The following is a 17,560-nucleotide window of genomic DNA, read 5'->3' as shown; positions in this document are numbered from 1 at the left end:
TTATGTTGACTTTGATAATGTTATTGGATAATGTAACTTATTTAACTTCAAAATAACAAAGTCATGATTAAATATGCCTATTATAGAATTTTCAGCCTCTTTTTTTTGTGTGTGTTTTTTTTCATAAGTTGCTCAAAAAGCCTAAGAGTATTAGGAACATGGGTATAATGATAAAATTTATAACAAAAAGCCAGAGAGACATAGACGCCAAGTGTCTTGTTTAAAATTGCTTACTATGATCAGGTTAGACATTTGGTTCCTGGTGTAGCCCTGTGTGGTACATGTTTATATGAATTTTTATATTATTGTGGTTGTATTTTCAGGATGACTTCCCAAAAGTGGTATAGCTTGGTCTAAGGGATAATGTATATGTAGTTTTGTTAGATGTTACCATATTCCCCTCCAGTAGGGTCTATACCATTTTTAGTTCCATGAAATACATGAGAAGCACCATTTTAAAGTATTGATATTATCTCTTCACTAAAATGTGACAGAGATACGTATGTATGTATCTATGTATATATTTTTTTCTTATTTCCATATGTAACATAGGCTAGCATTATTGAAAATCCAGAAACGGCACATGATATGAAAGAAACTTACTCTATGCACTTTTAGAATTATAATAAGCATATGATACTCTTGTGAACCCTATTTTGTCCTCTAATTTAGTTCCAAGAACTAATTTTTATCTGTGAATTCACACTATTTTAGGAAATTCAACTAGTCCAGCTACTGTTGCAGTGGAACCTTGCTGGCCTGAAGAGCTTTCCTTCTGGTTACTTTTCAGGGACTGTGAATGATGACGGCACTTTTACAATAGCAGCTGCAGTTTTAATTTCAGAATTTTTTATATGCCAGAATCAAAGAGAACCTTTTGTATTTTTAAAATACATCTAGTTCTGGTTTTAAAGCATGCTTTAGGGGACATTAAGAAGATGGTAGGAAGAGGTTAATGGGGGAAAAAGGATGAACTATGTAATACTTTCAACAATAAAGATTGAAAGAAAAAGAAAAAGAAGCTTGGTTTGTGTGGAGAACTGATGGCCTGCTGTCTACTCGTGCACTTCCCTTCTGTGTTTCCAATGCTTACCTGGACTTCTGTCTTTCTTAACAGCAACCATGGTGTGGTTGGTGAATATGGCAAAAGGAGACCCCGAAGTCCAAAGGAAGGTATCCAAAAACTCCAATTATAGTGAACAAAGTAGGTAAATTTTATTTGGTAATTTCCTGGGGTTTCGGGTCATTGTCATCTTACAGGCTAACAATTAGTTATAAGGTTGTGATTGTAACCTTTTTCTTTGGTCATAGATTTCTTTGAGAATCTTCTGAAAGCTGTGGTAATAGCTGGTAAAAATACAGATAAATATTAAGGAGTTCAGATTGTCCAAACCCAATAGTAAAGCCAAGGCACCCTCGGTTAAGAATTCCTGCCGTTGGGTACCATTAATGCCAGGGTGAAAGTTTCTGGTGGAGGCTGATTTTATTTTATTATTATTATTTTTTAAAGCTATTCATGACACTTGTTTTTTTTTAAATTTAATTTTATTATTTTTTATATATTTTAGTGATTTTTTACAGAGAGGAAGAGAAAGGGATAGAGAGTTAGAAACATCGATGAGAGAGAAACATCGATCAGCTGCCTCTTGCACACCCCCTACTGGGGATGTGCCCGCAACCAAGGTACATGCCCTTGACCGGAATCGAACCTGGGACCTTTCAGTCCGCAGCCCGATGCTCTATCCACTGAGCCAAACCGGTTTCGGCTAGAGGCTGATTTTAAAAGAACAGGTAGCCTTTCTCTCCACACCTGTAGAGAATGAGAATCTCTTGTTTGTCATGGCCAGACCAACTTAAAAATAATTTTATTTGAGATGTGATCATGATTATACTGAGAAGAAAAAATACTCTGGGTGGACATGACTTTCTGGAGGAGGCGAATTATGACCTAGGAGGGGAGAGGAAGAGGCCCACGTATGGAAACTGCCGAGGAGATTAAGGAGAACATAAGTTAGGAGTTATTAGAAAGAGTTGAATAACAAAAACAATAACAATAGTCAAGAAGAAGGGACACTTTTTTTAAAAGAAAAGGAAAGGGCTAGCCTTATGAGGAAACTGAAAAACAGAAGCAGGATAAAAGTTGGTGAGAGAAGTGGAAAGGGCCTTAACTGAATTGCTGTTTGTCAGGTAAGGAAGGGGTTAGGTTTTTTAGAGCCAAGAAAACTGCTGAAACCGGTTTGGCTCAGTGGCCTGCCGACTGAAGGGTCCCGGGTTCGATTCCTGTCAAGGGCATGTACATTGGTTGCAGGCACATCCTCAGTAGGGGGTGTGCAGGAGGCAGCTGATCCATGATTCTCTCTCATCGATGTTTCTAACTCTCTATCCCTCTTTCTTCCTCTCTGAAAAAATCAATAAAATATGTTAAAAAAAAAAAAAAATAGAGCCACGAAAACTGCTGCTTTAGCTTTTAGGTAACTGAGGACACTTTCAACTGGGAATTCCTATTTGGGACCCAAAGACTCCCGGTTCATTCTGCAGTGAGCAAAGCAACAGAACAAGGTGACACTGCACCCGCAGTAGACCTGGTAGAGAAGTGGGAAATGTATTGGAAATAATTGCTACAAGTCTGGTTATTATGTTAACCTGTGTTAAGCTAAAGCAAATTAAGAGATGGATTGTTTATGAGTATGTATGTTTATATGTCAGTATGAGTGTGTATTTGGCATATCAAGATTTTATTCTTTTGATAAATGTTGATTGAGCACCAAACTGTGTGCCTGATATTTTGCTAGGTACTGGGGATAGGGCACTGAACGAGATACCCTGTTCTGTGGAGTTTGTAGCCTATTTAAGGAGACACAAACATTCAACAGATCATTCATACAGTTGTTGATAAGTCCTAGAAATGAGAAGTCTAAGTTGCTATGGAAGTTTATAGTAGAAGAATTTCATTTATTTTGGAAAGTCAAGGAAGGCTTCCCTGAGGAAGTGATAGCAAATGAAGAATGGAAGTATTTTCCAAAAGAAGAAATGACCTGGGCAGGGGGTTTGAAGTGAAGTGAGAAGGAGCCGAATAAGCTGCAGTTCCTCAGGGGAGTGCTGTTGGTATTGGAGGGGGAGGGGGAGACACACAGTTCTTGGTAGTCACATGGGCTTCTCCCACTGCAGATGTCAAACATTCCTGGCCCCTCACCCACTAAATGCTAATCGTGACTTCCAGGTGTTACAACTCAAAACTCCTCCAAGGAAGTTAGTTCCAAATACCCCCTGGGAAAACACTAGAGGAACTAGACACCTGATGGGAGCAAACGGGCATAGGCCTCCAGGAGGGATGTCTGTACAAGGAAAGACCGGAACAGAGCTGGGAGGTTACCTGACTGTGAACTCTGCTAAGAGTTTGAGGATGAATTAGTTGTAATACATAGAAAATTAGTGAAGGGAAAAAATTAGGTGGTTTGCCAGAGAAAACAAAAAGTCATACAGAAGAAGCAAATGTAATTAGAGTATATTCTGATTGTAGCCAAGTATTTTAGTTGTGAATACTTTTTGCATTGTGATAGTATAAAAATTGAGCTTAACATAAGATGATGACGTATTGAGAATATGGGGAAAGGTCAGTTTACATGTGGGCATGAATATGAAAGCAATGCTTCATTTCCCTGTAGGAAGTGATTACGTTTTAACCTGAAATGAAAACATCAAGATATCACACTATGAACATGCTATTTATAATTAACTGTGAATGCTTACACCAAAGGAAACAGCTGAGAAGTTTGAAAATAGGAGTGAGAATAGGAGGAGGGAAGGGACAGAGCAGGGGCTGCTGTTTTTAATCTTTATTTGTAAACCTTATGCTTCTGTAACTTCACAAACTCCAAACCAGGGAAGATTCCATTTTGTGGTAACTGATTAAGAAAAATAATACAAAATTGTGAGGACCCCTCCCAGAAAAAAATGTATGCAAGGGAGAGGCCTGAAGTGAGCAGGCTTAATTTATTCATGGTAAATCTACCTTTGCTAGGAACATGTGTCATTTTTATAAACAAAGAAAAAAGAAAAAAAAATATTATCAACGCCATGTAATGTATTATAATTATTTTTGTTGTGTGGAAGGTTCTCAAGACTCTCAAGTTATGCTCACAATTTTCAGACCGACAGTCATGACAAAATGACTAGCCCATAAAAAATGTGTTCCTACCCACCCCACCCGACACCTCCCTGCTGTATAACTTAGGCACTAAAGCCAGAGCTGAGTTTTCAGAAAGGAGTGGTTAGAAAGCTTTCAGCTGCAAACATCAGAAAAAACAACTTGCAGTGGTGCCTCGCATAACGAACGCCTCGCACAGCGAACTTTGGACAGGTTTTTCATGAAACCATCGGCCAAAAAGCAGAAAATGGATGAAGATGTGCAAGATTCAGTAGACTCTACTTAGTCTGTCTTAAAATTAAAAAAATGTGTGTTTTGTTTTTTTTTTAAATTATGTTTTTAGATGTATCTAAATAAAAATATGTCATCTTAGCATATTTTATGCTACAGAACGAATTATTTTTTTTAACATGTATTGTTTTGGGAAAACGCTTTTCACATAACGAACTTTTCGCATAACAAACTTGCTCCTGGAACGAATTAAGTTCGTTGTGTGAGGCACCACTGTGTTTGCTTTAAACAAGAAGAAATGTGTTCTCTCACATGACCAGAGTCCCGAGGTGTAGACGTTTTAGGGTTAGTTAATTTTGTGGCTCGTCAGTGTTATCAAGGGCCCAGGTTCTTTCCGTCTTCCTGCTGTGCCATCCTTAAAATAGCTTGATCCTTAGCACACTGCTCCTCATGGTTGCAAGATAACAAATACAGTTCCAGGCATCATATCCAGATAAGACAACATCTAGGGGGAAAGGAGGGCAGTTAGTAAAGAGTGAAAAATTTTCCCCAAATCTGTATCAGGCTTTGCTTCATCACACACTGACTAGTACCAAACCCATAGCCTCAGAGCTTTCATTGGGAAGAGGAATGATGGACTTGGATCGATCAGGATTTACACTTGAGTCATGTGAGCGAGAGGTAGAAATCCAAACACATCAGGACTGCCCTCAGGAATAAGGGGAGAAATGGTTAATGGGTAAGCAACCAACAGGCCCTGCTACAGCCCATGTTTTGTGGTTAAAGAGCCAGGTAACCAATTATGACAACCAAGTAGTTACTGTTTCCATGTAACTTTCTAAAAGGTATTAAGAACATTTTCTGAATATTACAGTTGTGATTTCTTTTTCTTGAAGACACAGCGAGTGAGCCACAGAACCCTGTGACAGAGAGTGATGATGGTGGCTTCAATGAAGAGTGGGAAGCCCAGAGGGACAGTCGCCTGGGACCTCATCACTCTACAGCTGAGTCACGAAGTGCTGTACAGGAAATTTCCAGCAGCATCGTAGCCAGTGAGGACCCAGAGGAAAGTATGTGCATTTCTCTAATTGAAAGTCATGGATTCCTGTAGGTGCTGCAGCATCAAGCCCTCCCAAAATAAAATTAACCCAGAGCACTAGTCTACTTCTAAGTAACAGCACAGCTTTTAGTGGGAAATAACAATAGATGTTGCTTTTCTTTACACACACACACACACACACACACGTGTGCGCGCGCGCGCACACACACACACTAGAGGCCTGGTGCATGAAATTCGTGTGGAAGGAGGGGATGTTCCTCAGCCTGACCTGCACCCTCTCCAATCTGGGAGCCCTCAGGGGATGTCCTACTGATGGCTTAGGCCTACTCCCTGTGGTTCTATGCTCTCTGCGGGGCCTGCCTGCTCAACACCGCAGCAACGGCCAAGCAGGCCATGCTGGGAGCTGCCTCTTCCCTGTTGTCAGTCTCCATGGGGGTAATGAGGTTAATTTGCATACTCACTCCTGATTGGCTGGTGGGTGTTGTGAAGTGGTGGTAAATTTGCATGTTTCTCTTTTATTAGTGTAGGTGTATATATATATATATATATATATATATATATATATATATTTTAAATTGATTTCAGAAAGGAAGGGAGAGAGAGAGAGAATCATCAATGATCAGAGAGAATCATTGATCAGTTGCCTCCTGCATGCCCTCCCATTGGGGATAGAGCCCACAACACAGGCATGTTCCTTGACCTGAAATCAAACTGCAGCTTCCTGGTTCATAGGTTGATGCCCAACCACTGAGCCCTCGTGGCTGGGCTAGTCGGGCTTTTCTCATAGCATCATGTGTTAATGGGTCAAATCCTGCCCCTCGGGTTGTTGAAATTGGCCTTTTACAGTCTGATCTTTGGTATTTGTTTTATAAGGTCAGAGATTTTTTTTTTTTTTCCAGTAAGATTTCATGGCTGCAGTATTCTTGTGTACAAATATTTTATTAATATTTTTTACTTTTTGTTGTACAGAGACCAGTGGGTTTGAATGTTTCCATCTTTTACATTGTTATTCCCTTTGTTGGCAAGTTCCTCCTAACTTCAGATTAATATTTCCTTTGGGACCAATATAAACTAATATTTCATCATCTTAGCATCCACTACCACACAACCACTCTGATTACATTAGTGTTTTAAACCAGACTTATGGTTACTTATAACGGTCTCCGTTTATACTAGAAATTATTTCTAAAAAGACACATATGTCTTCCAGGACAGCCTTTTAAAAATCAGCATTTAGCCCTAACTGGTTTGGCTCAGTGGATAGAGCATCGGCCTGGGGACTGAAGGATCCCGGATTTGATTCCAATCAAGGGCATGTACCTTGGTTGCGGACACATCCCCAGTAGGGGGTGTGCAGGAGGCAGCTGATCAATGTTTCTATCTCTCTATCCCTCTCCCTTCCTCTCTGTAAAAAAATCAATAAAATATATTTAAAAAATAAATAAAGTCAACATTTAATCAGAAAACTAAACAGAGCCTTTAATTAGAAATGTAAAACATTTTTATTCAGTGTGAAGGCAGTTGATCTTCTAGTGCAGTGTTTCCCAAACTTTTGACATATGTGTACCCCTTCTATAATTTTCGTAATGCTGAGTACCCCTCGTACTCATGAGAACGTAGAATTAGGCGCAGCTAAGCACGGTGCAGTGCATATCCCCACCAAACTCTGGTGCAATGTGTACCCCCACCAGACTCTTCCTGTACCCCTGGGGGTGCGCGTACCACACTTTGGGAAACACTGTTCTAGTGAATTTCAAAAATATTCTTCCTTCAAACATCATGCGGCCAGCAGGCTCATCCTTGGTGTATTACTGTTAATCTTACAATTGACCAGAGCAGGGAAAGGAGCCTGGTGTTTCCAGGAGTGGGGAGTTGACTCATGGAGGTTCTTTTCCTATTTACCTCAAGGAAGGAGAGAGAAGGATTTTGCTATTTTTTTTTAAGTGGAGGAAGAGATTTTAGTAGTATAAAAGGCAGTTTTTAATATGTTTATATTTATTTAAGAGATAATAGGAAATAGTCATTATTATGCTATTATACATAAGCTAGACACATATGCTGCTGGAGGTCATATAGAGAAACCTTATAATTAAAGTGAGCAGTCACCATCATTTATTGTCTTTACTATGTCTTGTGTTTGGTAGACCATCAGATGCCCCTTTTAATATTAAAAGAATACCATAATTACTTAAAATTATTTTTCAGAGTTGGCAAAAACAAAACAAAACAAAACAAAAAACAACAGAAGGCAGACTTCTGTTAACCATTATAAGCAAATAGTAGAAAAATGCTAGCAGCCAATTTTAGCATACTTGGCAATAGCATACAATTAATTCATTATGTCTAACTTAAGCAGTTTTCAGGGCTATAATTTTAGTTGTTTAGCCATGGCATATTTTGATTGAATAAATAAAAGTGAGCTGTTTAAAGAAAACAAATTCCCAGCAACTGATTTTTCTTAGGTTTTATACACTGATTCAGTTTCTTCTGATTATAGGTCAATAAAATGTGTCCTTTTGGTAAGTGCTAAAGAAAAAAAATTGATGGTTACTTCTTTGTTTTTCCCCCCCTCTATTTTAAATATATTTTTATTACTGATTTCAGAGAGGAAGGGAGAGGGAGAAAGAGATAGAAACATGAGTGATGTGAAAGAACCATTGATCGGCTGCCTCCTGTACGTGCATGCTAGGGATTGAGCCCGTAATCCGGACATGTGCTCTGACCAAGAATCGAACCGTGACCTCCTACCTAGTTCATAGGTTGATGCTCAATCCCTGAGCCACGCTAGCTGGCTTCTTTCTCTATTTTAATTTTGCTAATAAAATATACCTGTATTTATCTCTTCACTAAAATGAATTATGTGAAGTAGTACCATAGCATTTATCACGGTACAGGCAGTCCTCGGTTATGTCAGACTCAACTTACGTTGTTTGGTGGTTACGTCGCCATCTCCCATTTATTTATTTTTAAAAAATTCCGTCATTTTGACGGATGTACATATGGCTTTATGTTTTTTATTATTTATTTACCACAAGTAAAAGTCAGGAATTATCTTTCTTTTAATTTTTTTTATTGTTTGACTTCATTTCCGCTGTGTACGTGCTCCATGTGAGTGACGTAGGTGCTTATGTAGGTGGGTTTCCATTATGACGACAATCGCGTTACGTCGCGTGTAGGAATGGATCTCCGACATAACCCGAGGACTGCTTGTATTGCTATTATTTACACAAGACTTTATTTTTTATTTTTAAAATGTTTAAATTATTATTTTTTTAAATTTAAAGAATTACATATATCTCCTTTTTTAAAAAATGAAAAAAATGTGAGGCCGTAATTTTAAGCTTGATTCAATACATTATTTTTTAAAGCTATATTGAGATATAATTCACTTACTATAACAGTTCATGCATTTAAAGTTGTGACTTTAGAATATTCACAGAAGTGTTCTAGCTTCATCACAGTTAATTTTAGAATGTTTTCATTATCCCAAAAAGAAACCCACACTTGTTATTCTAATAAATCCCCCCATATAAAGTATACAGTGCATTGATTTTTATTGTATTCAGAGTTAGGCAATCATCACCATAAGTGAATTCTAGAACATATTCATCACCTCAGAAAGAAACCTTTATCCATTCATTAGCCTCCACACCTCTCAACACCAACCAGTGTATACTATCTTCATATGTTTTCCTGTTCTGGATATTTAATAAAAATGTGGTCCTTTGCCCTAATCAGTTTGGCTCAGTGTATAGAGCGTTGGCCTGTGGACCGACAGGTCCCAGGTTCGATTTGTTCAAGGGCATGTACCTTGGTTGCGGGCACATCCCCAGTAGGGAGTGTGCAGGAGGCAGCTGATCGATGTTTCTCTCTCATCAATGTTTCTAACTCTTTATCCCTCTCCCTTCCTCTCTATAAAAAAAAAAAAAAAAAATCAATAAAATATATTTAAAAACAAACAAAAAACATTATGTTAAGTGAAAGAAACCAGTACAAAGGACCACATTTCAATATATTTTTATTATATAATGTTTGTGGCAGCATTATTCATAATAGTCCGAAACTGAAAACAGTCCACGTGCCCGTCACCTGGTAAATGGATAAACAAGCTCATAGGTAGTATATTCATACAGTGGGGAAGTATTCATCAGTGAAAAGGAACAAGCTACAGACATGAAGTAGCATGGATAAACCTCAGAAACGCTAAGTGAAAGAAGCCAGTCACAAAAGACTCCATAATGTCTGAGTCTGTTTCTGTGAGCTGTCTACAAAAGGCAGATTTATAGAGGGAGCAGGTCGGAGTGGGGATTCTCTGAATGGGCACAGGTATTTTATCAGGGTGTTGGAAATGGGAATTGTGAAAATGGTTACACAGTTCTAAGTTTTTTATAATGATTGAATTCTACACTTACACAAATAGATGAATTTTATGAAATGAATGGTACCTCAGGAAAGCTGTTTTTAAAAAGGGGGATGACACTTATCTCATAGGGGTCTTTGTGAGGATTTATTAGAACAAGTGCCATGCATAAACCAGGCGTTCAAGAGATGACCATTACTTGTTGTTATTTTTGATACTTAACAGCAGTATCTGGTTAAGATCCCGGAGACAGCCACATAAAATCTGAAGCTCCCATTGTTAAAAAAAAAAAAAAAAAAAAAAAAAGGAAGAAAACCTAGCTCAAGCCTAACTTGTGTGATACCATTTACTGACTTCTCATTCAGGGTGGAGTAGAGCAGGGACATTTTTGAATTGTGAAATCATAGCCAAGAGTGACAAACTGTTTATATTTGTAATCTTTCCTTTTCAGGGGGAGTAAAGCTCGGATTAGGAGATTTCATTTTCTACAGTGTTCTGGTCGGAAAAGCTTCCGCCACAGCCAGTGGAGACTGGAACACGACCATAGCCTGTTTTGTAGCCATATTAATTGTAAGTACACACTAATAAAAACATGCCAGAACACCTCCTCTCGGCTCTGTTCTGGCAGCCCCGTTTAACCCCCGCTGGGCTGAGTGTTCCAATCCCCTGGGAGCTTTTTAAAAACAATTAGGCCTCACCTGAATAGTTCTCCAGGGGGCCACACATTAAAATCACCCGAGACCTTTTAAAACTGTGTATCCCCATCCTGAGATACTCTTATTTAATTTGTTTCAATTGTGTATCTTATTTTTAAAGTTCCCCAGGAAATGCTGTAAGTACTTCTGATTAGGAACCATTGCTTCAGGCAGCATAGATATGTTGGAAATTAGCTGTGTCTTTAAAGGGGTGAGTAGATCCTCACTCAGTGCCTGCGTTTGGTGGTGATTTTTGCATTTAATGCCACAACCTGCAGGGTACAGTGTTCCTTTGGGCAGCAGATATGAGGCCAGAAAAGGTAACACAGTGCATTATCTCCTATAGATCTTGCCCACAGAGCCACACCATGAATCCTAAAGCTTCCAGAACTATGATTTAAGTAAATAACTCAGAAGATATTTATTACTGCCCCCCCCTTTTTTTTTTATTAAAGATGCTCTTTGTTTCATATGTGAGTGAAGTTACATGACAGCCTTTATATTGCATTTATTTTGTAATTTATAGTGCTAATCTACCTAGTTAGAATTTTCTTGTATTTTATTTCTCTTTTGATATAAATTTTCTGGATGTGTTGCAGCTTTTAAGAAGAAAAGTATTTATTCTGGATAAACCTGAAATGATGCTTAGCCTCCAGAATTTATAGTTAGTGTCTCAATAAATAGAGTAAAAATGGACTATATTATAGGGCTGTTCTATTTCCAAGAGAGCAGCAATATAATTTTCATAAACTTAAGAAAAAATCCTCACCCGAGGATATGTTTACTGATTCTGATTTTAGAGAGACAAGGGGGTGGGGGAGAGACAGAGGGTCATTGATTGGTTGCCTTCCCCATGGACCGTGACCAGGGATCAAATCTGCAACCTAGGTATGCGCCCTGACAGGGAATCGAACCCACAACCAACCAAAGCACCTGGCTGGGGCACTTTTATAAACTTTTATCAGCATATTCTGTGTAAATCTTTGCCTCCCCCCAACCCACAGCATAAAAAATGCTTTTCATTTCTGGGATTTTAGGCAGCCAAACTTAACTGAGAGTAGCCAACTCAATATTTTAGATAGGATTTTTGGCATTAAGTTTTTTTAAGAATAGTTTTACTTATTTTCAGGTTCTAATTCTTTTTTTAAATATACATTTTATTGATTTTTTACAGAGAGGAAAGAAGAGGGATAGAGAGTTAGAAACATCCATGAGAGAGAAACATCAATTCAGCTGCCTCCTGCACACTCCCCACTGGGGATGTGCCCTCAAGCAAGGTGCATGCCCTTGACTGGAATCAAACCTGGAACCCTTCAGTCCGCAGGCCGACGCTCTATCCACTGAGCCAAACCGGTTAGGGCTTCAGGTTCTGTTCCTTGCCTAGAATTAGGGGATGCAGAATCAAGAATGTGTGCATCATGAATTCTGTGTTGCAGAGGAAAATAAAAGTTGGTTCCGGGTTTAATGGGAACTTTTGTTCTAAAATTTAACCTCAGAGGGTTGTATTTAATTAACTAAATTAAATGGGAGACTTGTGATTGAGTTGTTTTGCGCAAAATACTTTCATAATGATGCCTGGGTTTGTGTCTGGCCCCTCTCCCCGCAGGGTTTGTGCCTTACATTATTACTCCTCGCCATTTTCAAGAAAGCATTGCCAGCTCTTCCGATCTCCATCACCTTCGGGCTTGTTTTCTACTTTGCCACAGATTATCTTGTGCAGCCCTTTATGGACCAGTTAGCATTCCATCAATTTTATATTTAGCAGATTTGTGATGAGACTTCCATGGATTTTTCTCCTCTAACTATAATAAACTCTGGGAAGGACAATGGTGATTTTCCTGTGTCTACATCTAACAAAGTCACAGTTCCCAGCTGGACTTTTTGCAGCTTCCTTCCACGTCTTCCTGACCACCTGCACTATTGGCCATCGGAAGAAGGTGTCTACAGAAAACATCCATCGTGGTGGTGGTGGTGGACTGAGTCCCTTGGAACAAACTACCAGATTTTAGGGACAAGGACAAAGAAAAGTGATGGGCCAAAAAACTGCTGTGTCCCTCCCACCAGCAGTTTCAGAGGTGGACTGACCAGCACTGCAGACTCTCAGGACCGCCACGATCACGATGCTAGATGGAGTGGTTAAACCAAACAGGACTCATCATCGGGGACTCGTGTAAGCCTACTCAGTCTGGGCTGAACTCTAAACCTTTTCAGGAGGTACTATGAGGAAGGCAGTACCAGCAGCGAAAAGGGGTTCAAACTTTCACTCTCAAATTTCTTTTGCTACAAACTTAACAGTTTTAAATAAGACTCTTCTTTCACCTGGAGTCAAGTCAGATGTCTGCGTTGATTTGGACGGTTTTTGTTCTCACGCACTGACACTCATTACCATCGATGGTTGCCATTTCCTCCCAAGGCCAGTATGAATTTATGTGAGGTTGCTTTATCTTAAAAGTGTTAACCTCGGGTTCCAAGTTCAGTAATTTCTGGAAATAACGGAACTATAACAATGATTCTCTGACACCCTTAGGTAATTCTGGTTTTGCCCCAAATCCCTAATTTTTAGACAGACTTGTAGGTTTGCTTGTCCCTCGATGCCTTTGTTCCCCGTCTCTCCCTCCACTCCCCCCATACACGTTCTTTCATAAGACAGCTCTGTGGTGGAAGCAGGCGATCCCGTTACCTAGCTTTTCCTCTGTGTGGTGCACAGAACGTGTTATGGATCAGTGCTCTCAGCCTTGCTGTCGTAGTTTCCTCAGTAGCAGATGCAATGTGTGCCCAAAGACCGTAGCATTAAAGAAGAGTAAATGGCTGGTGAAGCACTTTCTGTCCTGGCTTTCTTTTTTTTAGTACAACTGAGTGTCTCTGACAGTAGGTCAGAGTTCAGACCAATAGCCAGGCGCTGGTGGTTTGTAAAGTCAGGGATCAGGTGTGTCTGTGCCAAGCAGGAGTTGGGAGAAAGCCAGTATTGCCTCTGGTGAGCCGGCGGAGGACCGCGGGGCAGGCGGAGAGCCCGGTGCCAGCAGAACAAAGGGGCCTCCAACAGCCATTGGCACCAGGCGAGCTCGTGTCCCGCGGGCAGATGCGAAGATCCACGTTACTCCTCCGGAACCCGTCCGTGGCGTTCGGTGGTTCCCTTCTGCCTTGCCTTGCAGCTGGGGTACCTTTGTATGAACTGGGCTGTGTGGCCAGGCCAGGCCGTTCAGCTGGACATGCACATAAACAGCCATCGCCTGTGGGCACAGGCACCTCTAAACGAAGCTGTGCCAGGGCACAACCTTCTGTCCCCGCCATTAGTAATCAGTCCCATCGGGCGGGAGGAAGGCCTGCGTTTCCTCATCCTGCCGCGCGGTCTCAGCCTGTCGTACGGCCGGCTCTGGGGCTGGTTCCCCTCGGAGGTTAGGGTGTTTGCTTCCCGTCATGGAATATCTCTTAGAAACTGCCTCAAGGAGCAGCGTGCTGGTCCTAACTAACCTGAGTGCAAGTGAAAACTGGCTCGGACTGGGCAGCTGAGAACTGCGGGGAGGCAGGCTGTGCAAAGAAAGCCAGGCTGAGAGGAGCAGGAACTCCCGCATCCATTTTTATTTGTTTAGCCCTTTTCCCCAAGATTTTCTTTTTCTCCTCAGACATGTGGCAGTGTCGTGGGTACTCCAGAAAGACACAGCATTCAGCCGCTACAGCACAGTGCCCAGTCTGATTCGAAACTGCCTTGAAGGAGCCCTTTATGGAGAAGTTTATCTGTGCGAGACTTCTCTCAGAAGAGGGGGTGTGTGTGCGTGTGCGTGTGCATGTGTTTAGATCTACCCTGTGTGTTACTGTCCCGTGTAGAAAGATGGCACTAAATCTGTCACTTTCTACAAGATGGAACCACATCCCACCACAGAGAAAGCACATTGTATTCTTTAAATCACCAATCTCAGAGGCAGAACTTCGTTTTCAAATCTTTTTAGAATCAATTCAGTCATTTCTGAAATATCAAAATGCTAGTCTTCCACTGGGAAATATCAGTTGTCACTGAAGAGAACAGTAGCAAGTCCACTGAGCCGGGGGTGGCCCTGGGGCCAGGCCACACAAACCAGAAAGCATGGCCAGCCGAGCCAGCCCACTCCGTAAGAGGGAGGAGAACGGTAGGAAAAAGTGGCCGCTACCGTCTGGGTCTGGCCGGCCGGCAGAGTGAAGGTTTTGTAATATAGCATGGTGCTACAGAAGTACCGACCTATGGAAGTACCGACCACATTTGGAAGATTTTTAGTTTTTTCCAAGAGGAAGGGCCCACTTTCCTGTTTTTGGTTCTTGGTAGGTTAGTGTCTCAGCTCTCCATATAAATGACTAAATTTCTTGATCAGAAAAAAAAAATAAAAATAGAAGCTTTCTGAGCTCCTTAAAACATTCATAAGTGAGCAAATTACTGATTTCACTGTGGAAGCAACAGTCGTCTTGTTCACAATCTATAGAATGTGGGACAGATGTCAAGCTACCTCCAGGGCCAGGCGTCTCGAAGCCTCTGGCCTGTGCCCAGCGCCCAGCCTCACAGCCCCCGTTTGTGATCCAGCCCTGGGAGGAAAAGTTCAGATACTGCTATGAAAAGATTTGTTCAACCTCTTCCATGGTGCTGGAGTCAAAAGATGCAACAGTGAGTAAGATCTGTCTTCAGGGGGTTGAGCGTCGACCTGTGAACCAGGAGGTCACGGTTCAGTTCGATCCCCTGTTGCAGGTTCGATCCCCAGTATGTGCTGTGCAAGAGACAGCCAATCAATGATTCTCTCTCTGAAACCAATAAAAAAAATTTTTAAAAAAAGATCTATCCTCAGAAGGCAGCTGTAGTCTCTTGTTTTCTGGTATATGCCATCTTTTTTTTTTAATGTAAAAAATATATATATTTTATTGATTTTTCACAGAGAGGAAGGGAGAGAGATAGAGAGCTAGAAACATCGATGAGAGAAACATCGACCAGCTGCCTCTTGCACACCCCCTACTGGGGATGTGCCCACAACCAACATACATGCTCCTGACTGGAATCGAACCTGGGACCTTTCAGTCCGCAGACCGACGCTCTACCACTGAGCCAAACCGGTTTCGGCCTATGCCATCTTAATGTCTCTAAAATATCAGGTACTAGTCATTAACGCCTTTCACAGTTGCTGTTCTTTGAGCGCTTATATAATATTGATGTTACAAAGGTGACTTGATTTTCCCAGAAATGCATCCTTTCAGTAAAGTTCTTGTTTTTCTCCAAACTTGCTTTTGGATAGTCTGTAAGCCATTCTCCTCACCTCCATGAGTGTCCTGAACGTTGAGTTTGGGAAAAGACTTGAAATTTGGTTTTGCCCTGGGATGAAACAGTGTCACCATCATAAGTGTGAGCCCAGAACTGATCTTGTGATTTCTCCAGTGTTTAAAGTCCCCAAACACAGAAGAGGAGAGACTGTTTCAGCTTTCTCAGCCCTCGTTGAAACCGTACCAACAAGGCTGCCAACGTGTATCTGAATACATCCACCCTCCCCTCCGCCGGGAAGCACCGCAGATCTGTGTATTAAAAACCAGCCTGGAGCTAAAACGAGCCCCTTCCTTGAACGGCAGAGCTTTCCCAGGGCCTCAGGCAGCTGCAGCATCGCCCCGAGGAAGTAGCTGGATCCCCCAGGGCCCTGGAGTGCGGTGTTCGCCCTGGCGTCTGCAGCGAGGATTTGCCAGAAAGCAGTTTTCCTTTTAAAATAAATAATTGTAACAGGGCAGCTTCAAACTCGGCTGTCCGGAGGAGCAAACCCAGGCCTGCTCTGTTTCCTGTGTGATTGGCTGGGCTGGGATGCGGGTTCAGTGGGTCCTTTACTCTCACGTGTTCACAGTCCAGCTTTTCCTCCTACAGACACTGCTCTGTACGTGCATCAGACTGAATGCATCTCTTTAAAATGCCTTTCAAATTCTTGGTAAGAGAGGTGGTTATTTTGATAGATGGTTGCAGATTTTCCTGTGTTTGTCAAAGGAATAAAGGCTGCATGGATCCAGTTGTGCGAGTTTTCTTACGTGATCGTGTAACGGGTAAGCGTGAGAGACGCTGAGCGATGATCAGGAAATGGTTTGAAATGCGCAGGCATCGCTTCTGTCCTCCACGCGGAGCACAGAGGAGCGGGTCATAGCAGGCCGCACCTCTGAAGGGTGCAATGTGGAGCCTATGAGAAGTCTCAACATAATTATTCTTAATACTTAGTTTCTGAAAAGGTATTTTTAAAAAATAACGTTTAACTCAATTCCATGTAAAAACTGTCCAAACAAGAATTTGTGGTGACAGTATATTGCAATTACTTCATGTGCCAGAGGATTATCTTTCAAAAATCATAGAGCTGCCGAAACCGGTTTGGCTCAGTGGATAGAGCGTTGGCCTGAGGACTGAAGGGTCCCGGGTTCAATTCCGGTCAAGGGCATGTACCTTGGTTGCAGGCACATCCCCAGTAGGGGGTGTGCAAGAGGCAGCTGATGATTCTCTCTCATCGATATTTCTAACTCTCTCTCCCTCTCTGTAAAGAATCAATAAAATCTATTTTAAAATAATAATAAATAAAAGTTACATTAAAAAAAAATCATAGAGTTACTCATCAGTAGAAAATACCAACGTTACTTTTGTTGGCCTGGTAGAGAGCATACATTGTTATCATTATCCCCAAACTGCTGTTTCTATACAGAACGTGGGGATTTACTGATCAGAATCAAGTTTGTGGCAGAAGAAAGCAAAGCCGACCTTTGCCCTCAGAAGGAGGGTGTAAGCGATGACTGTCCCTGCGGCAGTGGCTCAGGGCCCCTTTCCTCCGGGGTCAGGAGTCATTGCTTTTATGAGTCTCGAAGGCAGTGTCCCTCTGGTCCCACGGGCATGATGGCTTGTCCTCACCGCTGGGCGAGGTTTCTGATGTCTGGGGCCTTGCATGGTGCTCTTGGTGAGAGAAGGACTCAGGGTTGAGGAGCAAGAGTTTTCTGCATCACTAGGTAAGTAACCCAGTTTTGTGTGGCCCAACTGTTTTCTCTGGGGCCGAAATAGGATCTGGTTAAAGGTGAAATGACAATGTCCTTGAGAATAAGCC

At 41.4% G+C, this 17,560-nt stretch overlaps 1 protein-coding gene across 4 annotated transcripts in view; it reads left to right on the top strand.

The window, feature by feature from the left end:
* The window catches only part of PSEN1 (presenilin 1), a 58,150-nt gene extending 41,658 nt beyond the window's left edge, over positions 1-16,492 (top strand). For all 4 annotated transcript variants that reach the window (XM_084893193.1, XM_084893195.1, XM_084893192.1 and 1 more), the window contains 4 exons: positions 1,118-1,204; positions 5,275-5,448; positions 10,250-10,368; positions 12,100-16,492. In XM_084893193.1, coding sequence (XP_084749319.1) covers positions 1,118-1,204; positions 5,275-5,448; positions 10,250-10,368; positions 12,100-12,255 — 536 coding nt within the window. In that variant the 3' untranslated portion in view covers positions 12,256-16,492. The remainder of the gene's footprint in view (positions 1-1,117; positions 1,205-5,274; positions 5,449-10,249; positions 10,369-12,099) is intronic.
* Positions 16,493-17,560: the final 1,068 nt, after the last annotated feature.

This window comes from Pipistrellus hanaki (assembly GCF_964339955.1).
Source record: "Pipistrellus hanaki genome assembly, chromosome: 1".
Classification (NCBI taxonomy): domain Eukaryota; kingdom Metazoa; phylum Chordata; class Mammalia; order Chiroptera; family Vespertilionidae; genus Pipistrellus; species Pipistrellus hanaki.
This window is presented reverse-complemented; position numbering and strand designations above follow the sequence as displayed.